The 25,019-nt window shown below is 42.0% G+C and overlaps 3 protein-coding genes across 3 annotated transcripts; 2 read left to right on the top strand and 1 right to left on the bottom strand.

Moving 5' to 3' along the window:
- Positions 1 to 4,651: 4,651 nt before the first annotated feature.
- On the bottom strand, positions 4,652 to 8,967 carry rgra (retinal G protein coupled receptor a). Its single transcript, XM_084562388.1, has 7 exons — positions 8,801 to 8,967; positions 8,293 to 8,449; positions 7,665 to 7,786; positions 7,119 to 7,272; positions 6,879 to 6,996; positions 5,601 to 5,714; positions 4,652 to 5,246 (listed from the first exon to the last, which is right to left on the bottom strand). Exons 1-7 carry the CDS (start codon positions 8,877 to 8,879, stop codon positions 5,103 to 5,105), a joined length of 888 nt encoding a protein of 295 aa, XP_084418514.1. The 5' UTR covers positions 8,880 to 8,967; the 3' UTR covers positions 4,652 to 5,102.
- Positions 8,968 to 11,795: 2,828 nt separating this feature from the next.
- lrit1a (leucine-rich repeat, immunoglobulin-like and transmembrane domains 1a) lies at positions 11,796 to 15,308 on the top strand (the record flags this gene model as incomplete). The annotated part of the gene is made up of 4 exons (XM_084562374.1): positions 11,796 to 11,917; positions 12,345 to 12,805; positions 13,631 to 13,936; positions 14,242 to 15,308. 4 exons carry the CDS (start codon positions 11,796 to 11,798, stop codon positions 15,306 to 15,308), a joined length of 1,956 nt encoding a protein of 651 aa, XP_084418500.1.
- A 1,281-nt stretch (positions 15,309 to 16,589) lies between these two features.
- lrit2 (leucine-rich repeat, immunoglobulin-like and transmembrane domains 2) lies at positions 16,590 to 19,260 on the top strand (the record flags this gene model as incomplete). The annotated part of the gene is made up of 3 exons (XM_084561478.1): positions 16,590 to 16,699; positions 16,904 to 17,694; positions 18,440 to 19,260. 3 exons carry the CDS (start codon positions 16,590 to 16,592, stop codon positions 19,258 to 19,260), a joined length of 1,722 nt encoding a protein of 573 aa, XP_084417604.1.
- Positions 19,261 to 25,019: the final 5,759 nt, after the last annotated feature.

Below are 25,019 nucleotides of genomic sequence, written 5' to 3'. Positions count from 1 at the left end.
CAGAGTGTGTGGCTAAATGATTTAAAACAGCGATTTCTAAAGAGCAGTGACGCACAGTCACACTTTAATCCAGATTACATTGAAGCACTAATCCTGCAAAAATACAGTTTCTTTACAACAAATATGGTTTTGCTAAAATAGAATCTGTTAGTTGTATTTGAGAACAATGTTGTCATACGTACATACGTTGGCGTCATGTAACTCACACTGTGCGCAAGTAGTGTGATTTCTCACATTCATTGAATTGATTGGGAGAGCAGCTGTGTTCAGCATTACCATTGATTGTCCTGTGGCTGCTCAGCATGAGCGCGTGTGTTGCCATGTATGTGTGTGGGTGTGTGCAAACAGTCTTAGGGTCTCAGGGTTATATAATCGGCTTCACATCTGACAGTCAAGATCATTAAAGGGGAGTGTGATCGACCTGAGGCAGCAGGATGACATTTCACCTCGTTTTTTTTTTTGTTTGTTTTTTTTCATCTGGCTGGCCTGAGGTCAGTCACCCCGATGTGTTGAAATACAAGTAAATGTGACACTGATTTGACAAAATTAGGTTCTCGGAAGCGAAACGTTATAAAATAAGACCAGTTGGAAAACTGGTATGGCTGCAACGTTATTTTCGGTTTGTGTTTCTTTGCTTGTTGAGTTACACCTTTTAAAATGATGTTTCATCTGTTTGCAAGAGATACAACAATAATGATATCTATCTATCGTTATATCTCTCAGAATATAAATATATATATGATTTAACAACAGAGAGTAGTACTAGATATTTTTAGCACTAACAAAAATCTGAAAACATAATAACATGATCATGTGCTTCAGATATGCTTTGGGTTTTAGTGCTAATTAGTGAGTTAGCACGCTTACATTATAAAATAAGATGTAAATCAGGATATTAGCCCCGTTAAATGTCTGAAGCTAACTGTGAAGTTACGCACAGATTTTATGAATTTGTTTCATAATAATGATGATATATAAACTACAAATCACGATAAAGACATTTTCCAACTATTAAATGATGGTCTCAACCCTTGTAGTGTTTGGCTTGAGTATGTGTGTTTATTTATAGCCTAGTATGGCCTAGAGTATTTATTCAGTTAGTCTACATCTGTTGCTCATACCCTCTAGGCCCAGGTCAGATGAGTCTCCTAATCTATGAGTGAAAATTCACTTGTTTAAACAGGGAGCATCCATACAATGCAATCTATACAAATCACATGCTGTGGCAGCTTCCTGTTCTGGGGTAGGGCCAGCATCATCCTCTGTTACCACCATCCTCATCAGCCCCCGGTATTATATTTACTTTTTCCTCTTCACTGCTCAAAGAAATACTGATCCACTTTTCTTCCACTTCTCCAACACTCCTCAGTCTCTTTGATTCTCCCTTTCTCCTGCACTTGTGGTCATATTTCTGCGTAATCCTCTCAAAAAGCCCATATGAAAACTTTATTGGTTGACCAGACATAATCCGCAGTGAACTCTAAGTACCTGAATATGTTTGATTGTAAGAGAGGGAAAGCCAAAGGAAAAAAATCTAACTGCGCTTTCCTGCCAGACATTTGGATTCAAAGTGGAATATAATCCACTAGGTATTTGACGTAAATCTCTGAGCAGTGTGCTTTAAATAATTAATCTGCAGTCATCACCGGTGACGACACTGGTTAATATTAGCTACTAATAAACTCCCTACAGAGATATTTTTATAGTTTTTATCTGTGTTCTCAAACATTCTACAGTTTTTACAAACCTAAATATATTTTATCTATTTATATATAACTGAATAATGAATCTGTACTAAGACACAAAGAAAATACAGCATTTTATTAATTTTTTGTTAGACAAATTCTAGGTAATTAGAAATAGATGGTCTCTTTTTACTTGTTGGGTTTATTTTTATAATTATTTTTCCACGTTGTTCTTTGAAACTCAGAAAATCCATCCACACTGGCAGTTGCTAACAGCCCGAGGCGGTTTTAGGATGTGGGGTCAAAGTGACGCTTCCCACCATATGACAGCTCCATATGTCCACCAATGTCCGGGGTCTTTGGCGTACATGTCACCAAGGTTCCGCTGGAAATTTCATGTTGATTACAAGTTAAATAACCTCTCAGGGACTCGTTTGTGTAGCAAAATGAAACTTTATTTTCAAGTATGTTTCACGTCATCTGAAAAGTCTAAGCCCTAGTGTTTTCCTGCAGGTGACCGAATTAGCTGGAGTGTATGTGAAAGTTGCCAGTTTAGATGCTGCACATGTGTCATTAGCACACAATTATGCAACTGCCCGCTCCACTGACAGACTGTCATCAATTAATCTGCTTAGAAACACCAACTGGGAGCTCCTACTGTATGTGGCAGCCTTTGGGTGTTCTCTTCATCATGCTGCCTGCTTGAACGTACACTTTACTGTAATTGCACTGACGCATCCAAACTACACCACACTATCTGTGGGATGCACTGGAACAAGACAGATCCACAGAGGCCCCTCCCCTCAACCTATAGGACCCCAAGGCCCCCACTAACAACTTTCTGTTGCCAGACACCACAGGACACCCTCAGAAGGTCCATGTCTATTCTCTGATGAGTCACAACTGTTTTGGAGGCACAAGGGAGACCTACACAATATTAGAAAGGTGGTCATAATGTTATGCCTGATTGGTGTGTATTCATATTCTAAATCAAACATAATGCGAGTACACAATGAAGCATTTTCTCTGGATAATAGGTATAAAGAAGCATAAAATGCAAATGATCAGTAATACAGCAGCTGTCATTTGAAATGTTTTTTGTACTAAATAATAATCGGAAGCAATACCTCCAGTACTAATGGTAGTTATCCACCGTGAGATGAGCGTCTTTCTGCTTTTAGACCATGGTTAAAACAGAGCAAGACAAAAAGGAGTTTAGATAGTTGAATTATTTTATTAATTATCCAAGAATTGCTGAATTTCTTTTGAGTTGTTATTTTTGTTTGAACACTCAGTGAAGAATTGCTTTCTGTAAAATATAAACACAAAATCAACTGACATAAACTCCACTTCTTAACAGCGTTTACAAGATTTCACAGGGACCAATGACCACACAATAATCTACAGTAATTATAATTACATCGTACTGAATGGGATCATTGTCATCCTACATCAGGAGTCCAAATGTCTACCACAAACTCATATTGAATGATTTCAAAGGACCTGCTCTGAAACTATCTATTCACGTGGGAGAGTCAGGTTGTAATTCACATTATGTCATGAATCACATGTGCAACACAAAACTGAAATGGGAGCTGTTAGAAATTCCACCTGCTTAAATGTTCTGATCATGTGTGTTGATAACATTCTTTATTATAAATCATATCCTGCATTGGAAAAACTACCTTAACACTGGCCTATACTTGGTTTTTGAAACCTACAGTAAGAATAGTGATTATATAATAACCAGTATGTGATTGTGTATTGTTCAACGTTGTGGTTAGACAATACATTTAAAGGGAATGTTAGTAGCACTTTACAGTAAAGGTACATGAACTCACATGTAACTCTATGTATGAAAAAGCATGTGATACTTCATTTAAAATCTCATAAGCTATAACATATGTCCATGAATTAACAGGGTCACATGCATGCCTTTACACAAGATGTGTGTAACAACAAATGTATTTCAGGGCTTATTTGTCAGGTCATGTCATGCCGGCCATTCATGGGACAAACTAAAAATAGATTAATTGATTCCACAAGCATGACTCCATTAACCATTTGTTACTTAGCAGTGATGACGAAGGACTAGGTCACCACTTCAATTAATTTTATGTTTGCATTGTAAATGCATAGATTCTCCTGTGAGCTCATGAGGTTTTACATGAATGCATCAAGGCTTTTTTATACATAAAGTCACGGATTCTTGATTCTTCATGCACCCATACTGTAAAGTGTTATCAAAATGAACTTAAGGCCTGATTCTTAGGTCAGATTTGTGAGAAAAGAAAATCATACATGAACGTAGCATTTGTATAGTGTAACTCCATGCAAAGTTCAAATACAAAAATTTGTCACGGAAGTGAATTCAGAATATTAGCGGCCATAGCTGATTAAATTTAAAGTCTAATCTAAACTAGGAATATACCATTAAATATTGCAAATTTGAATTTGCAAACGTTTCATTTTCACACAGACTCTTATTTTTAAATACAATCTGTGGGCGAAAAGCACGTTCATTTAATCTACAGCCACAGACTAATCTCTAACTTGTCGTGGGGGCTGTGTACTGAAGAATGGTCCCCTTGTTTAGAGGATTTAATCAGTTCTACCCTGGATACAGAGATCACTCACTGCCTTACAGAGTGTGATGAGATATCAGTGGCTTGTACGGACTTTCACGTTCCATCGACAGAGGCAATGATTAGAGAAGAATGCCTTCTTGATCAAGGAAGGTCAAAAAGCTGAATTAATTAAGGCCTTCCTTCTTCAATTGGAAGGTAATGGCAGTCTATTTCTGAGTAAGAAATTGCTCAAATTACTGGTTGCAAAGGAAATTTTGCACTGAAGACATACTGAAAAATGACTGGCAGAGCTCAGTGTGTTGGCTTATTTATATAATGCTTCAACTGACACATTAACGCTAATGTTCTTTAAAATATTAAATGCCAGTGTTTTATATAAGCTATTTGGTTTGAAGCTAAATATGTTCTTTGCAGGGCTGTTTGTCTTAGGATGAACTCAAAATGAAAGTCATCTTCTTCTTAATAAAATAAATTGCGTTAAATTTGAAAATCTGAGGAATCACATGTTTGCAGGAGTAGCCAAGTCGGACGTTTTGTTGTATTTATTATATGGTACAGTTCTCCTTTTGGCAGTCTGTTTGGACATTTTTTATTGTGTTCACCTTTGAGCACCGTGAAAGTTACAAGTTATTTCACAATGTTGTTTTGTGATATTTAAATTCTGCAGAAACAATAGGGAGAAAATCCAGGAAAGAAGTACACACGGGGCAATGGCTAACACTGCTCGAGACACAACACAGTCATGCACAGACACTCACAGACAGAAACATCTAGGTACCTGTGAGAAACGACCAGGACAGGAAGTGTGTGTAATTATTGAATGCTTAGTTTATTTGGACTTATTCTCAATTTGAGGAGCTTCAATCTTTTCCCCGGTGAGGAACTGCCAAATGCCTCCTCTGTAGTTCTCATTTCCCAAAGCGTACAGGAATGCGTTGAAGGTGGGGGAAGTCTTAGCCAGGATGGGAGCCATCTGCAGAGACGAGCAAAACAAGGACGTCACTGGTAGAAAGCCCTTATGTGTTTTGTGCACTTTTTATATAATTCTATAAAACTTCAAATTATAGTCATGGGTTAAATCTTTGTAGAGTTAGACAATCTGGATGTAATACAGGGGAAGTCTGGGTTTTGTTTTAACAGATTTATCTGATTTGGCTACACACGGGTCCCTACATGACTTTTTCTGACAACGCCAAGAGGGACACTAAAGCCATGGTTCTTCGGATTCCACAATTTCATTCAACATGCAACAGAGACCCGCTTACATTACATACGTTATAGTGGCATTATATTCGAAGATATTTAAGGATGTACTGCTTGTCCTTACCATCCTGAGCTTAGGTGAAACCAGGTTGGCATTCTCCACAGCAGCGTAGAAAGCCAGGATGCCATAGGGTCCCCAGCAGAACAGCATGGCCTTAAGAGGAGTGTTGGGGTTGAACTGCAGAGAGAAAAGCACAGACATGAAGCAGAGCGGGAGGGAGAAGTGAAGAAAGGAATGAAAAGAGTGAATCGGAACAAGAATAATTAGTTAACCGCTGACCACGAGGAGTGAAGCAGAAAAGTGTGTTATGTCATGAGGTTTTCTACATGGAGACGTATCACATGCATGGGAAAAAGTCTCGTAGAAGAACAGTATCAGGGTTAATTAATGCTTAAACAGATGAGGAATGGTTATGTTGTTGTAATCCAAGGCTCTAAGTAAATGTTATTAGAGTTCACGGCGACATTTAACCCCCTAACATATTTTCATCATATCATATCATATCATATCATATCATATCATATCATTGTTTTTGTTTGTTCCTTTGGCAGCTGCCAAAATCTGTCCGGACCTATTTTCCCACCAGAACTTTTGATAAAGTTTTACGAGTCTAAGCAAAATTTGGCTGCACGGCATGAGAATGTTTTGAGGTTAAAGGAACATCAGGCACAAGATTTAACAATGTTCAGGCCAATTTCATCCCTCCACCCTTTATTGCAGACATACTGTACAAGCCCTTTGTTTTCTTCTTTTTGTTTTTACTAAAATGGTACAGTGTGTGTTTGAGTATTATATAATTGCTTTGCCCTGGTGGAGAGCTTGGTGGCTTTACTCTGCAGAGTTTGTGTTTGTAATGAACGTGTCCTCAGACAGCTCAGATGACTGGAACTAACGGGCTTATGCAACATTAAGTGGGGCCATCTGATACAAACTCCACTACTGAACTTCCTATTCATAGATGCAATGTTGCGGCCTGCATGCCCCACTAAAGGACCCAATTGTCTCCCTGTGTCAATGACCTATATAGGTCACAGCAAGCGTGCTCCTCATTCATGGTCTGTTTTGTTACTCTAAATAGGGGCCATGTGAGATAGTTGTGCGGGATGAGGAGTAACCCTCTGATTCCCTCCAATGGTTAACTTCAAAGCAGGATGACGTGGACTGTAGATTTGAGAGGATTGATGCATTAAGCACAACAGTTATATTGTAAATGTCTTGAGTACTTACATTTCTAAATGTCTATGCACAATGCATGCAATCAATTATATGCACGCTACATGAAATTCCTGCAGAAGGCACCCTCTTCTAATCCAAGTTTATTGTCTTTTTCACAGGGCTTACCTTGTTGTTTCCGGTCTTCTTGAATTTCTGTGCAATGGACTGGTAAGAGGACATAACTACAAACACCTGGATGGCCATGTTGAATATGGACATTGGGATCAAGTAGGACACGTAGTTTCTGCAAGGAAGTGAAAACACACAAGGCTGTAGTACAGAGCTGCTAGCGAGAGACAGGCAGTCCGACAGTTATCCATATTTATCTCTATGCCATAATGAAGAGCACATGTGTGCGTGCAGTACCTGTCTCCCTTGCTGTAGTCCAGAGTACAGCAAGTCCTGAGGGGCTCGTAGTCGTACTCTCCCCAGCCAATGAGGGGCATGGCGGACCAGAAAGCGGAGAAGAGCCAGATGAATACAGCCAGAGTGATGGCGCTGCTCCACTGCAGCTTTGTCCCTGGTGAGAACAAGGTACGTCGTGGCAGTTTTAAACACCTCCAGTGATATGAATTATTAAGAGTGCTTTAAGATGTTTATATCATAGAAAGTAGGTGTGTAATAACCAGTGTACAAACTACATGCAAGTCCTCCTTCCCATTTACCCTTCTATTAAGGATGCCTAAATATAGTTAGACTGATTTGACCTCTCATTGTTGAAATAACTTAATTACGCTCAAACTTCTCAGTTAGCAAGTTTAAAACAGTGCTACAAACAACCTGTTTGTAATGTAATGACAACAAATCACTTATTGTGCAGGTGACCTCCTGGAGATAATGTTTGACCCTGCGCACCTGGGGGAGGCAATGTGGAGTGCTTTTGATTGTGAACTCAAAAAGGTGTCAACTCACTGGTGCAGTACTGGTGATATCTGTCCCAGGCGACGGCGGCGATGAAGTGGATGCTGGCAAGAGCTGTCATGAAACCCTGGAAACCGTGAGTCTGGCAGCCATCTGAACCATAAGGCCAGTACCTTGAGGCGGGGTGGGTGTGAAGGTGTTAACACAGGAGTTAAAAAAAAAAAAAAGTGTAAAAAAAACCCTCAGGGTGAGCTCACATTAGCAGGATGTGACAAAACAGGCTATTTCCTCGAGTAAAACTGGACGCTTCCATTGTTTCCTACCTGCATATACATTTAACATGTATTCAACAACAACACATCAGTCTACGTGGAGAATTTAATCACTGTAATGCTGAACACTAAGAACAGATCTCCTGATTTAGAAATCCATCTGCTTATGCACTTTCGCAGCGTATTGACCCCCATCCCCCTCTCCCTCCCTCCACTGTAGCCTTTTTCCTTCTCAGCTGTTCCTCCGCGTATCGATTGTGCATCTCGTCTCGTCTATACCATTAATCTCGAGGACAGGTGGCCAGGATCGCCAGCAGCCGCATTATTTTCCCATCACATTTCACCCGAATACACGTGCTTAGACCTTGGTATTAATTATGAAAGGGGCGGTTACATCACACACTCACCTCAGAAAGCTGGAGAAAGCGGCCACCGTGGCGTTCATGCAGATGCCAATATCAGCCATGGCTAAACTGAACACAAGGAAATTGCTGGGAGTTCTCAGCTCTCTCACTTTGAGGAAAGAAACGATTGTCACCGCGTTTAGAAAGAAGCCCAGCAGACCTTTGTGGCGGAACAAAAAAAAAATAGAGAGAGAAAAAAACCCTGAGTGAAGACGGATAGTGGCGATGAATGGAAACCAGTGCGCACTGCGAAGCTTAATGCGACACTGTGATATTTTAAGACGAAAGAAGACACATTACATTGAATAATCGCTTTCATTTCTTTGCACACATTCTTTTATAAAGGGCCATTTCCGAGTTTAAAGAGAGAAACTACAGATCGCTTCCTACAGTAAGGCTTTACGCTACTATCAGGGACCGGGTGGCGACAGGTCCTGTCATAGGTTAATACTACACACAGGAGGCACAACCCGGCTAGTATTTGGCCGAATTCCAAAACAAAAACACTCACCCTCCACCAGCAGACATGATCCCAGGGAAAACACATCGAACTCGGAGAAGCCCTCCGGTAAAGGGTACGACGAGACCATCCTGGAGCCGATTTAACACAACAAAGTGCAGCTGTCACGGACTTTTCACTCCTCTCACTCCGTTCGTTTACGATGTGCCTCAATGTGACTGAGGGGAGCCAGCTTTTAAAGGGGCATTTCACGTGAAATGCATGCAGTTTATTATGTAAAGCGGCTCTCTCTCTCTGTCGCCCTAATCCGCGCAGGAATGTCTTAATGAACATAACCACACAAACCGCAACCCTTAATGCGCATTTGCCCACCGCAACAATAAAGCCCTCAATTAGTAATACAACAAAGCCTTTGTGTTTTAGTGTCCCGATGAGGATGCAGCAGCTGCTGATGTTTGTCCACTAGGCGACATGTTTGATTCAGCCCTGCGCCTCCCTTTAAGGAGACACAACAGGTGTCTGTAAAGCTGACAATCAAGTCAATACACATAATAAGATTTCTTCCATTCATCTTAAATAGTAATATCCAATTATTTTTTTTCTTCTTCTTTTTTTTTTTTTTTTTTTTTTACCTCTTGCTGTGCGTAACAGTCACATCAAGATACCACAGTGTTGCATAGGTGTATGCTCTTATCTACAGGCAAACGGTAAGGACACCTTATTTCTTATTTCCATATACAAGCCTACATATGAAGCCTGCACAATTTTCTATGGGATGTATCTTAACTCTGTTAGAGTAAGCATGCTCATTCAGTGATTATTGACGCAAAGTGACTGTCCTGAATACACTTGAGGAGCCATGTGAATTTAGTTTTTATGTGCCTTTATTAATCCTTTGTCCCACATGGACGGACCCTGTTACAGTGAATGTCAAACCATTTGTTGTTTGTTGTTTTGTGAACGTCTTTTTTTGATTGTTCTCGTTGTTCCATGCAATGAATCACACACTGACCCCAAAAGATTAAATCAACTCTGAATCTGTCTGAAATGAATGAGGAACTGCTGGCACAACATGCATCACCAGAAGCTCAGTACAGTCTGGGGTTTATTGCGTGACAAGGGCAAAAACATCTGGTGTAAAATATAAGTCTGAGTTTCCAGTCCGGTTTTAGTTCATCGACAAGTGTGTAAATGACATGAAATCTTGTCATCATCCCCTGCCTTCAGTGGTCTTCACATGTTTCAGACGCAACAGCTTTTGCAGCTTTTCATGCCATAGGACTGGAGGGGAAACAAGCCTGACATTGTGCCGCTGGGGTCTCTTTGAGTCAGAGGATTATAAGATCAGGCATATTGTGAAATATAGGTGAAAAATGTAAAGTTCATAATCATATGAACATGCAAATGGTCAAGATCATTTATTTCTGAAAGCTTGGGACACTTAACACCTTTCTAAAAACAAACATCTGCTTCTGTGTATTAATTTAAACGTCTTCAGAATGGACCATGGCAAGAACACAACCATTTATACAGTGTTTGTTTAAATGCATGCTCTCTAAATTCTTTGATGTTTTCTTCTGAAAGTGATTGTGCACTCAAGATAGATTCATTTTGACAACTCTGAAACGTTTCTTCCCTCGTCTATTTGTTATGAAACGTAATGCACATTAAGAATGACATTGAACCTCACAGGAGGTGCAATCTTCTGGTTCATGGGCTACATAGTAAAAGGACAGCATTATTGGCTGCAAATAAGATTAACTACTTGGTGTGCAATATGGAATGTTTACATTTTTTAATACATTGGATTATGATTGCTCAACACCTTCAGAGCCTCAGCACTGATCTGCATGATTCCTAAACCACATGTAATGTGAAACATGTGAGTAGAATGGGCTTCGATACAAAAGGTAAATGAGGACAACATTTAAGAAAATTACTACAATATACAAACACTCATGAAAAAACAGGAGACAAAGCGATTACATTATGATCAAGTCTTCCAAGTGAAACCGCTCTTCTTAATCTAGTGTTTATAAAGCTGATGAACTGGAAGTTTTGTTCTGAAACCCTTGAACTGGTTAAACGTGGATCAGATGTAAAGTGGGTTCTCGCTGCGAAGTCCTTTACACACATTAAAGACCTGTATTTCGCCATCTCTCCAGCTCGAGTCGGCACACTTAGAAGTGCCAGCCAATTATAATGCAAAACTTCCAGCGTGACGGAATGTAAGGGGAAACACAATGGAAAGGTGCCAAATGGTACATGTATTATTTACTTACGTTTCAAAACAAAAGCTTTACAATTGGAAGTATTTCCCTAGTAGAGTGGGATCGTGTCCAACAGGGTCACTGAGGTAAACACTAAAGACCGAGTCTTTTCCATTCAAACTGATTACACATTATTTCCTTACTACTGCACTTTTTTATTTAATTCTCATGGTTTATGTTAGTGCTTAATTCCATGTTGATGAATAATAAGTCATTTATATACAGTTGCATTAATTTAATGTGATGAAAGGAATGGAGAAAATGTTTAAAAATTAAAAATTTGAAAAAATAAATTAACAATCTGCTGTGTGCACAGGCCCCAAGGTAGGAGCCACAGGCTATGAAATAAGGGCCACCTTGTGGTAAAAAACAGCCCTGACCACTTCCAGATTATCAGGCACGACAGAGCTAAAATGAACATGCTACATTTGAGAGAAAGAAAAAAAAAAAACTAACATCACAGTGGATTATGACCATTTCGGAAGTGTTTTTTTCTGTGATAATAAATAGGGACGTCTCTGCGCAGCCTATCGGATTCCGGGATGCAATACGCATCCAAATGAAACGAACGCCAGTCCTTTCGCTAATCCTTGTCTATCCTTTTTATCTCGGGACTCATAGCAGTCTGATCACTATGGGACAGCGAAGCGGTGGGACAAAGCCATGCGGATGACATTCACGTAAAAGAGAGAGAAAAAAAGAAAGTCTGTTTGACTTCAGCGGGCGCAAACTGGGCGCATGTAGGCAAAGCTGCGTATGCGTAAAAGCGGGCCAAAATGTTCCTCGTGCTGCTCCTGGGGCTCTGCGTGGCCACAGGTGAACTTTTCTCCCCAGTGAGCTCCTGTCCTTCGCAGTGCAGCTGTTTTTACCACAATCTGAGTGATGGATCAAAGGCCAGGTAAGGAGGAGAGAAATGATTTTATATGTATATAAAGACACTGTCATGGTTTTTGGTTTGTGCGCACAGGCGCATTGTTTTTAAGATGAACAGGTCTTGGTCTCATATGAGGACAGATGTTTGCACAGAGGTGAACACGTGTACAAAGATAATTCAGGGAGTGCAGGTCGGTCCAATTTTATTTAATGCAGGATTATCTCCCAAAGGCACTTTCAATGTTTTCATCTATGCGTTTTATGTGTTTGGATGAATTGGCGAATGAGTATTTTTTTTTTTTTTTTCAGAATTATTATCCACAGGATTTTTTAGTGCATGCATATTTGATGTAATTTAGACGTGATTAAATGGTGGACTTGTGAATTTGTTATCAGTTGTTTTATTTTAATTTATTTTTTAACTCAAAAATACTTATATGCCCATCTTTTAGGAGCGTGATTTGCAATGATCCCGAGATATCTGTTGTGCCTGTCGGGTTCCCTGTTGACACGTCCAAGCTGCGGATTGAAAAGACGTCCATCCAGCGGATACCAAGCGAAGCCTTCAACTACCTCTCCAGTCTGGAGTTCCTGTGGATGTCTTTCAACACGCTGTCCACCTTGAACTCGGACAGTTTCCGGGGACTGTTCAACCTGGAGGAGCTTCGTCTGGATGGGAATGTCCTCACCGCCTTTCCCTGGGAGTCTCTCATGGATATGCCCAGCCTCAGACTTCTCGATTTGCACAACAACCAGCTCACCTCGCTGCCCCCTGAAGCCACTAATTACATCAAGAACCTCACCTACCTGGATCTGTCCAGCAACAGTCTGCTAACCCTGCCGGTCGAGGTCCTCTCCACCTGGCTGGCTGCAAAACCCACGCAAGGGCCAGAGAGCTCCAAGATGATCCTTGGTAAGAGACAGTGACTTCCAACCGTCCTCAATGTAAAATGCGCTTTACGCACTGTGCGTAAAAGTCAGCGAGTTAATTCATTTTGCGTTAAACCTTGTTCTTGAGCAGAAGCTTAACAAAACATTTTGTAAGCAACACATCTTTGGATGCGTTTGGCTGAAAGTGGCGGGGAAAAAATGTCCAATTAAGATTCAGGAAGCGATGTTCTTTGGAACTCAGTGTAACATATTGAGCCTTTAAAATTAATATTAACATCCACATTTCCACAGAATTAATAGATAATATGTTTTAATAGAGGTGTGTTAATACAAATCATAATATGGATGGAGTAATATTTTAATAATTCACTGAAAAACTATAATGTGGTCAGCCTTAAGAAATTGTTTATCAAGAGATAATGAATGTTAAAAAGTAGAACACAGCTGTAATGATATATCTTATAATTTATAATTGAATACTCCACATTCATACTCTGTAATCAGAACAAATGTGTTGTGTTTTTTTCCCTTGACAATTAGAACAACTGTAAGAATACACGCTGAAATACAGCTGTTTCAGGTTCAGCTGTAGAGGCAGGTGTCTAGAGCCAGAGAGTGAAATGACAGCGAAGCCTGACCTTGATCACTACACCAGTCCCACCACCACCACCACCATCATCATCATTGCCGTATTCATGGCCATGATGTAGTTTATGAATTAAATGTTGATCCTCTTACAGGATTAACATCCTAACATCCACACCAGCCATCTGCAGGCTGGTCTTTCACTGCTCACAGCTGGACACTCATCTTCCTTCTGTAGCCTCACGTGTGCCCTCGCCCTCAGGTCTCCATGACAACCCCTGGGTGTGTGACTGTCGGCTCTACGACCTGGTCCAGTTCCAGAAGTCTCCGAGTCTTTCAGTGGCATTCATTGACACGAGGCTCCGGTGCTCGTCTCCTGAGAGCGTGTCAGGGGTCTTGTTCAGCGATGCAGAGCTGCGGCGCTGTCAGCTCCCACGTGTCCACACAGCCGTGGCACGGGTGCGGAGCGCTGTTGGAAACAACGTGCTGCTCCGCTGTGGAACCATTGGAGTCCCCATCCCGGACTTGACATGGCGCAGGGCAGATGGACAAGGCGTTAATGGAACAGGTGAGTCAGCGGCTCTTTGGGTGTCAGGATTTTTTACTCTGTTGTGCCTGAGATAAGATGATTTTGCTCAGCTCTGTAGTGCTGCGGTTAATTAAACAGAGCTACCAGTGGGGTTAGTAGGATTGTAAGTCTGACTGACAGCTCTAGCCACCACAGTGACTTATGCAACACTGTGCAATCACTTGCTTGGCATCTCTTAGAAAATGTATTAAACGATTTATCTCATAAATGCCAAATATTATTTGGATTGTTTTTCATATGTTGCCTGAATTTACAATGACATTCTTCTCTCTCTGGCACCACAGTTCAGCAGGAAACCTCAAAGGAGGGAATCACCTGGTCCATACTCAGCGTCCCAGCTGTGTCCTACCGTGATTCAGGGAAATTCATCTGCAAGGCTTCTAACTACGCGGGGAACGCAGAGGCTGTCATTTCTCTCGTTGTCTCTAATTCACCAAAACTAGAGGGGAACCAAACCACCGGCGACAAGAAGGCCAAAGGCAAGAAACCAAACCAAATGGGCAAAGCTGCCTACCAGGAGAAGCTGGTGGCTAGATATGTGGTTCCAACTTCTACCCCTTCATCCTTGCCTGCCCTGGATCTTGGCCTTCTACCTGGTCTTGGTCCAGATCCTGGACGAGCCAGGTACAGCCTGACTGACAGAGCCACCCCAGATCCTGCCACCTCTTCCGAACCAGATGCACTGCTGGATCTGGAGAAGACAAATCTAAGCAACCTAGCGGCCAACACCTCATCGCTACAGCAGGACCCGGACAGAGTGGTGCGCTCAGTAAAGGTGGTAGGGGACACAGACAATACAATTTATCTGAACTGGAGAGCTCCTAAAGCTAAGAACACAACTGCATTTAGTGTGCTGTATGCTGTTTTTGGAGAGAGGGACATGAGAAAGATTAATGTTGGAGCGGGGCAGAACCGTGTAACCATCAATGGGTTGGTGCCCAGGACCAAGTACATTGCCTGTGTATGTGTGAGGGGGCTGATCCCTAAGAAGGAGCAGTGTGTCATATTTTCCACTGATGAAGCAGCAAGTGCCACTGGCACCCAGAGGCTGATTAATGTCATTGTGATCACAGTGGCCTGTATCATTGCGGTCCCGCTCACTGTCATTGTATGCTGTGGGGCGCTGAAGAGGCGCATTCAGAAGTACTGGGGAAAGAAATCAAAGGACATCCAAGATTCATACGTGACCTTTGAAACACTCTCGCCTGGCACCAAGGCCAAAGGGCTCGAGGGCGAGTATTTGAACAAACTGAACCCAGAGGAGTCCAACAGGCTGCTGTCAGCCCGCTCCAGCCTCGACTCCGAGGCCACAGCTAAAATAGAGGGTCAGCCCAACGAGTACTTCTGCTGACGTCATGCTCCAGCTCCGGCTCCTGCGCCCCGTCACCTCCCTCGCGCTCACCCACACCCACGTCACAGCCTAAACCCCAACACCCACACGCACGCCCATCACCACCCTCGTCCCCATTTCCACCCACATCCGTTTCCTCATCACCACAAGCATCCTCACCCTCCGCAGCATCCTCACATCAGTCCCCCTCCCTCGCGCTCCCACACGCCCACACCCTGGGATTCCCCTCCACCCGTACCTCCTCGCTGGATAATGCCACCAACTCCACCGCCACAGAGAGCCAACTTCTATCAAAGGACTTTTGCACGTTGCACTATAATGGAAATATCAGTTTAAAAGTTTGGTTAAGTGGAAGTCATTCACCTGTTAATAGCAAGACTCAAACAGAATGTTTTTATCACTAAGCCTGAACAAGTAAACATTGTAAATTATATTCCATTTCACCTGCACGGCCCGGCGAAGAACCCTTTTCAACCCTGTCCGATTTAAAGGGAACTCAATGTGCTCCATTGTTTATATCATATATGTATGTGTATGATTTGTACATACTTTAACGGATGATGCACACTTACATATACAGTTAATTCTGTGCCTCTGTATATATCTGTCATATGTTCTCAGCAAAGATATACACATAGGCATGGTTCAACACTCTGGGGAATGGAGAGAGGCTGGAGCTGGAGAGAAGTACGGAAGGTACGGACTGAACCGTGAGGCAGTGTAAATAATGAGGAGATGGTGCGAGATGTTCAATGATGTATATCCCCGGCGACGAGACGCGTACTGAGATCTCTCTGTGTACCTATTTTGTGCCACCTAGAGGCATCATTACCCCAATAAACGTAGATCACTTCATTCCAATGATATTTGAACATAGCTAAATAAACTTTTATAGATACAAAGTTCTCCTGTGTGTTCTTATAAGTCTGCTTCACACAACCAGGTTCTTTTTTATTTATTTTTTTCAAACCTCTGCTTTCATTCTGAAAATACTTAACACTAAACATGCTGAAAGTATATTGAACTAAATTCCAAGACTAAGTTTTAGATTTTCCAACATTTGAGTATGAGTAGGCATCCCAGAAGGTGATAGGGACTTAAAGGTATGATGGATCCGACCTAGTGACCTAGTCCAGTCAGGCGTGTCTTTCCCAAGAATTAGATGCCACTTGTTCCAGTGCCGAACGTCAGGGATTAAGCTTAATAGGCTTCTCCCGTCTGCCGCACTCGACATGTCTTGAGCACGAATGTAGCCCTCAAACTGAAGAATTTTCTCGGACTATGGACATAATTTGTTTCCTGCTAGTTATAGTTTTGTTTAACATTCAGGCGCACGAAACTTATTCTCAATGTTTACGCGGGTGCAGCTGTGTAGACGACCGTCATGGAAGGTAAGACCTGGTTTCTTGTCTTCGCCGTGGCGCGCGTATTTTTAACCCATTTAACTGTGTCACGGTGCAGAATTTGATTAAATGAAAACTGCAGTGCGTAAATGTGCTTAATAAAATCCAGATGGTGAACTTTAGTGGTAATCTACGAGGCAGTATATCACACAATCGCTTATTTATTACATGAAATCTTCCTTTTAATCACAGGGCACTCATATGTATGGAGGAGAGCGCGTTCGGGGCCATACCAGAGAATCTCCCAGATGATATGAACAAAATACGAATAGAAAAATCTCACTTCACTGAAATACCCAGAGGGGCTTTCTCAAAAACACCCGCCTTGGAGAACCTGTGGCTGAACTTCAATGATATCACAGTGATAAACTCAAAGGGTCTGGAGGGTTTAGGGAACTTAACAGAGCTCCGGTTGCAAGGGAACAAGCTGCGTTCAGTACCATGGACAGCGTTCGAGGACACGCCGGCCCTCAAGATCCTGGACCTGAAGCACAACCAACTGGACGTCCTGCCGGAGCATGCGTTAAAATTTCTGCCAGGTCTGACTTACTTAGACTTATCCTTCAATCGGCTTACGGTCATATCGAAGGAGGTTTTCCAAAACTGGCCCCTGTACCAAAAACTACAGAGCATGGAGGAGCGGGAGGCGACCGTGTCCGGGCCCAACGTCGTCCTGGCGCTTCACGACAACGCGTGGCTGTGCGACTGTCGCCTGAAGGGCTTCGTGGAGTTCATCAGATCCCTGACGCCCCCGATTATTCTGATGAACTCCTACTTGACCTGCTCAGGGCCGGACTTTAGGTCGGGCAAGTTCTTCCATGAGATAGACCTGCAGGCCTGCGTGAAGCCCGTAGTCAGCACCCCGTCCACAAACATCAGCCTGCTGCAGGGCGCCAACCTCACTCTTCACTGCCTCGCCAAGGCGAGGCCCGACCCCGCGGTATGGTGGACATATGGTCTGAAGATAATCAGAGGATTTCAGGGTAAGAGTGTGATGTGCACATCTACACAACACCATCAGTGTTGATTAAGAGTGCCAGAGATTATAGTGTGTGGCTCGCCTACCTAATGTTGGGCCACTGTGTAATGAATAAACATCTGCGTCATTAGACTTAACATTTGGAGTGGAGGGCATGAGGCAGACCGTGGGTTCAAGCAACTAGTGCATCATAAACCTACAGCAACCAGGCTGCTGCTCCCACTAGTGTCATTTCTGTTGCTTATAGTCATCTGTCCCTTTATTTATGAGTAGAACAAGAACTCAAGTAAAAATACAAGTAGTAGACTAGACTTTCTAGTGTGCTACCACCTGGATCTGGATGTTCTCCTGATGAATAACAGATCTTGGAAACCCTAAATTCATATCATACCAACATTCGCCTAATCTATCAAATAGCATTATTCTGGTCTTTATTCATTAGTAGTTTAGTCATTATTGTTTCAAGCACATATTTTACCAAACAGTAGCCAGCCAGTGTGAGATCCTTCAAATATGTCAATTAAGTTCATCAACAGAAAACCTATTGACCTCTATTCTTTTCTAAACTTTGTATCTTTTGTCTAATGTGCAACTTTATGGACTACACTGTATTTGTGGGAGTGGGAAAAGTTATCCAAATTTGGTGACATTTATTTTGTTGAACTGTCTGAACTGTTTTTAACTTAAGCTTTCTATTGTCTGGGCTTGTACAATAACATCAGCTACTTTCAAATATCCCCCCCCCCCAGAAACTCTGGAAAGAGTGGATGAAGACACCGTCAAATCCCTCCTGGTGATTCCTTCCCTCCACGCCGCTGACCGTGGCGTGTACACCTGCACTGCTGTCAACTTCATTGGAAACTCGTCTGTCAGCGTCCTCCTAGAGGTGCGCTCTGCTGACAGCTCCCAGTCGCCGCTCCTCCCAGGCTTCCCAGCTGGACCAGGCGCCGGCCAGGAAAATGTCTACATTGACATCCGCATCGCCAAACAGACCGTACGTGGGATCACTATTGAGTGGTACGCCGCCCTAGAGCGGCCCGCTGAGACCTGGTTCACCATCCACTTCGGTCGAGCAGACGCCAACAAAAAAGAAATGATCTACATCGGCCCTGGGATCCACTCTTACTCCGTCTCTGATCTGATGCCTGCCACTAAATATGAAATCTGCGTAACCCTCAAGAACCAGGCGCCACGTCCAGGCCAGTGCATCATGTTTGTAACAGGAAGCGACGTTACTGAGATGGAGCAGAGGGAGAAGCTGATTCATATAGTGGTGATAGTTTTGGCCATGGTGCTGGCGGTGCCCATAGGTATGTACGCCTGCACCACTGACACCAGGTTTGCCTGTGTGGAGGGCGCCGTGCAGCTCTGGAAGAACCGGCGGAGAGGGAGTGGCTCCCCAGGGATGGAGCGGGAGAGGCAGGGCACCTTCGACAGTCTGCAGGCCGCCAGCGACGAGGGCCTGGTCAATAAAGATTCCAGTGAAGAAAGGAAGGTGAGGAGGAGGTCAGATGACAGACTGTACAAGGGCAAAGCAGACCACAGCAGACTCACAGCTGAACTATATTAAATTAGAATTTATTAAATAAACCAGGGGAAGCAAGACACTGACCTTGTAATAGAACAAAGTCTCTTTGTATTGAGTACTTTTAAAAAGCAGAATAGAAAGAAATAGATGTACTGCATGAAGCTGACTTTGATTTTGACAACATTCAGAGGACAGTTTTGTCTGCCTTGGTTTTAATCCTATCTCTTCCTCTGTTCTAGGCCGGGGAGGTTGTTGCAAAGATGTGAATGATGACCGTTATGTCAAGAGTGTAATTCAAGGATTTGCACCAGTGTAGAGAAAGTGCTGTCCGAAGTATGACCTGTCTGACTTGTCGTCGTGACGTGTTTAAATGTTGGTAATCATTCATTTTGCTACAGCTTTTCGCGAAGCCTTTGTCATTGATTTGAACGGAAAAGAGCCCAAATCACTGTGTGTAAAAAATAATTCTACGTATTTGGCTCACCTTTGGCTCATCGTGCTAACAATATGTTTGTAGACATACTGGATGTCGAACGAGAAAATCTTGATGGTGATTATGTGAATGGATTGTTTTTCAATGGGAAATGTCCTTGTTAAAGGGGAACTACTGTTTTTTACAACTTGGACCTTATTGCTGGCATAAAATATGATCATTTACTCACCCATGTAGCGTTTGTGTCATTTGTAGTCGATCAGGAGATAATTAGATCCGCGTATATCCATATAGTGGGAGTGACTGGGGCACCGAAACGCAGCCTCTAAATAACGCATTATCTGCCTCGAAACTCGTTCATTTCACCAATATTTTGTTATCGTACACTAGTGCTATTCCCTGTTGAGTTCAGAGTTACCTGTTATCGTCATCCGGGGGCTGTAGGTCAATCTAGCAAATTACAGGCAAACAAGCCGACCGTCGCAGGTGCACGCGGCGCTCAGAGATGACATCATCCAGGGTCTGTAGGTCAATCTACAGACCCCGGATGATGATAACAGCTAACTCTGGACTCAACGGGGAATAGCACTAGCGTATCATAACAAAATATTGGTGAAATGAACGTTTTTCGCAGCAGATAATGCGTTATTTAGAAGCTGCGTTTCGGTGCCCCAGTCACTCACACTATATGGATATACGCAGATCTAAATATCTCCCGACTGACAACAAATGACACAAAAGTTACATGGGTGAGTAAACGATCGTATTTTATGGCAGAAATAACTTCCAGGTTGTAAAAAACAGTAGTTCCCCTTTAAATTTCCTCATGGTGGCGGTGCATCCAGACCTCAAGATGTGATCAGGTGCATAGACTAAAAAAGTTGTTTTCTTACTTTTTCATACAGTTTTGTACAAACAGTGTGTAAATATCCTGAATGAGTCAGTTACAGTCTAGAGATGCACAGTGTCATTTAAAATGCAAACGTTGTTTTCTTTACATTTTTTCGCACACAGTAGCTTTTCCTAAAGAAGAATTATGAGTCAAATGTCAAAATGTCACCAATGTTAAAAAAAAACAACAACTTAGTTTTGTGTCTCTTTTAGGTAGTTTGTGGTCACCTGATAACATGTACAAAATCTGTGTTTGAATTAAATTGATTTATTAATGAAACAGTGTAATGTCTGTGATTTTAATTATTATGAACTCATGTCTGACGTTGGCAAAGCTTTTCAGAATCTACTACTGAGATTATAAATTTGGAAGATGGCCATTATTCCGACTCAGAGTCTGAAGCCATGTATTAACTTTTTCTAAAGATTGGAAAATATTTTGCACACAGTGAAGATTTTGTCCTCTTGAAAAACTGATATAGTCACATCCTCTTCATCCCTCTTCATCCACACATATTTACACTGCTTGTATGTGTATTAAATTCATCCATAACACAAGAATATAAACAGAAACTTGCCCTGGAAATCAAAAACACTGGTTGTTTCTCTTTCTTAGACACAAACAGATTCCTGATAATCACATTTGGTCACCTCTGTAGGCTTTTAATGAAGGTTTGTATGTGAACGGCAGGTTTATTAACATTTATTTAATCCTCTCTGCGTCACTGTACATGCACTGTACGTCACAGTTCCCTGTCCCACTTCCGCGAACACGCCAGCATCCGCGCGGCACACATGAGCTGTGGCGACCAACCCGGACAGATGGCACATCAGAAATGCCTCGGCCAATGGCATTGTTCATTTGACATAATACCCAAACACTGGCATGCTCTCCAACATCCCCTCCTGCCCCCCTCTCGTCCATCTCCATGCTTGGTCTCCTGTGACGCAAGGAGATCAGTTCAGCTGTGCTTGTGTTCACTTAAGATCAGGGTTTTAAAACAACTGGCTGAGATTGGCAGCTCTCATTCTCTGGAGCACAGATGCATCTGCTCTCCTGCTTGTTCAGATGTGTTTATGTGATTTGCGGGTGAGGGATTGATGTCGCTTTTGGTTATAATCCTTATCCTGTGACACAAGACAATGTGAATTCTGTAAACGCTAAATTTGTGTTGCATCGTATAAATTGCGTGTTCATTTTATTTATCTCCTCGAGCTGCAGAACGCGGTGTGTTATTAAAATTCTACACCACATAACGCCACCTGGAAAGTTCCACGATCAGGAGGTAATCATGTTAAGATAATATGTTATTACTTATGGATGAAATAAAATGATTTTATTTACCTTTTAGATTAGATTAGAACATTTTCATTTCCTCAAACATATGCCAGGGCTTTGAAGCCTGCATGCTTCCAAAGCATCCATGCTCTTTGCAACTTTCAACGCTGTAATCCTCTATCAAATAGCCCAGTAATCCCGGCTGCCTCTTACATGGCATAATGCATGATCATTTGGGCCGCTCCTCATATTCCCTCATTTCACTTCAGAGCATTAACAGCTTGCAACATTGAAAAAAATAAAATAAAAAATTGACCTGAGATTTGTGTTGGATTCTTTAAGATACTTTGAGAGCGTTCTAGAAAACAGCACATTGCACGTTTGCCCAGTAAGCCTTATGCATATTAAACCATTTTTAATGATAGTTCTTAGTTTCTTACTTTCAAATAAAGTCTGCTCTGCATCATTACATGGCACCTGAGTCTGAGTTCAAAGCCGGCCGCACGCATCTTGCCCACCCAAATTAGATCAGAGCAGACGGACCTTTGGTTTTTAGCCAGCGATGCAATATTGTACAAAGATGAACAAGTTGGTCTTTGGATTAGAGGGGGTAATCTGCAAAATTCATGTTTTATGTAACTTTTGAAATAGTGTGCATGTTCGGCTGATGTCTGCACAAATACCCCGCGAGTGGTTTAATGTAACTTCGTAATTAGTAGGGCTGACATTGACATCAGAGCTAAGGAGTGTAAAAGGGCTTGTGTTAGGATAATATATTACATGTTTGCAGGACATTTGGTGAGGTTTTAACAAGAAAAATAAAATAAAATAACGGCACGTGTAATATTTTTGTGTAAGGCCTAACTCCAGTATTGTGCATATTGCTGTTGTTCTGCGTGACTAGTAGTCAATTTATGGACAAACAACTTTGCTCTCATCATTGCAATATTTTAAGATAAGATAAAATAATCCTACGTGGATCCCACAGTGGGAAAATATGCAGTGTCACGGCAGCGAAGAGTCATGGTTTTTGAATTTTGAATATTTTCTGCAACACTGTTTGGTTTTTCTTGTGTTTCCTGATTTTATTCTGTAATGTTCTCCCTTGGTGTTTCTTGTCCTGCTTTACCTCCTGCGTTTTTGTCCCGTCTGATTGTTGGATTGGTTTCTCCTTGTGTGCTCCGCCCTCATTAGTTTCACCTGTGTCTCGTCCTCTGCCCATGTGTATATATTTCCATTTGTCCTCTGTCAAGTCGTCTGAGATGTCTCCCCTGTGTATGCTCCCTCTGTTCCTCGGTTCTTGTCTTGCTTTAAGTTTTTGCATTACACCTGTTCTGGGATTGTACCTGCTTTACAGCTGCACTGCTTTTTGCTCCATATTTCTTAACTTGGCATTAAATTTTCTTTGAGTTGCTCAGCCTGAATCTTTGGACTGTGTGTTTACACTCGGGCACCTAGTCCCTTGTTACATACCACGACAAAGACGGGACAAATGAAATTGTATTTTTAAAAAGTATGTACAGTACAAAAATATAGATACTTATAGCAAATAGTGAACATCATTTGTGTCATTTCTACTCTCAAGTGTGTTTATACGCCTTCCTTTTTGTTTCACCTGAGGGCTGTTGTCCAAGCACCTTCTCCCGTGCCTCCAGAAAGGGGCAGTATAGTTCATTTGCAGGCTTGTTAAGGAGGTTCAAATGGTTGGCTGCCCTTCTGTGGGTTTGAAAGCCTTAAAGGTTACAGTTTAATGACCTCGCTGTTTGTCGTGATTCTGGATGGAGAAAATGCCACATTGACCCACCTGCAGCCCCAATACCTGAACCCCTCGAAACACCACGAGCACAAAGAAATTTCAAAGTGCAGAAGCTGACTGACTAATATTTAGAGCGAGCACAGAATTACACTCGAGTACTGACTGACCAAGGCTGACGAGAAACAGGGTAAGGGAAGACAAAAGGGAAAAACACAGAAAATTTACTGCCTAAGACATCCTACATCCCACCATCTTTGCCGGCCTTACCTCCCACCATGCTCTCTTATCATACCTGGCTTGCCTGAAGCTGATTAACTGAGAGAAAACAGCCCTGTAATATATAACTACAAAAACTGTGAGCTGGGAGAAAGTAATAAAAGAAACATGAGAGTAATTGTAAAATTTCTCATCACAGTTACTTTTAAGATCTTAAATTAAATCAAATCTATGTAATGGAAGTATATGAAGATATTAAATCACGTTAATATGTAAAACAATATGACTGCTATAGTTCATTTGATAATCTAATACACTACACTGGTATCTTTTATTTAAGCACACTTTGTAATTTTTTTCATAGCGTGGTATTGCTACGTTTACTAGCGAAACAATCCACACACTTCTTCCACCACTGTGGAAATTAGAAATTGTTCTTTTATTTACAATAAAATCCATGCATGAGTTAATTTCTTGACAAAAAACAACAACCACTGAAACAGATACGCCGCCGCATAGTAAACAAATCCAGCGCATCCCTTCAAATGAAAAAAAAAAAAACATACTGTGACCGCTCTAAACAGCGCTTTACACCTGCACTGTGGGATTAGAGGTCTTCCTAACGCGATCCCTTCGGGTCCCTTCCCCCCCGGCCTGATCTCTTTAGTCAGTTCAAGTGTCACGTAAATCTCCTGTAAGGAGCTTGGTCGCATCCCAAATAAACAGTCTCGCTTGTTGAAGTCTGAACAGCTTCAATCCCGACAAGGGATCCGGGTTGAATAAGTTTAAGCCACTAGTGTTTCAGCACATGATTCGGAAGGTGTTTTTTTTTTTTTTTCTGCCTGCTACAAAATAACACAAAACTTGGACACACGTGGCATTTTTTTGAGTTTGATACGCATGGATTTGTCAGCTGTTTCAGTCACACACACACATGCAGATACATGCACACACAAAGCACTATGAGGATTGAGTTCACATTTGACCTTTGACCTTGTTGTGAAATCAGTCTACACAACAATCCCCCTTCAGGGTCCATTTAGTGGCTGCTCTGGAGCTTTTGATCATGCCCAGTTTTGGATTTTATTAAATTCTTTTTCTTTCAAAATGTCTGAAAAGTCCTTAGTCCTGAGGAAAAATGGAAATATGAAGAGATATTGCCAGCCGGACCAGCAGCTACTAAATGAACCCTATGTTGAGATTGTTTTGTCAGCTGTCAGTCACTA

The sequence above is a fragment of the Chelon labrosus genome, assembly GCF_963514085.1.
Source record: "Chelon labrosus genome assembly, chromosome: 15".
Lineage (NCBI taxonomy): Eukaryota > Metazoa > Chordata > Actinopteri > Mugiliformes > Mugilidae > Chelon > Chelon labrosus.
The sequence above is the reverse complement of the archived record's forward strand: the minus strand, read 5'-3'. Positions and strand labels throughout refer to the sequence as shown.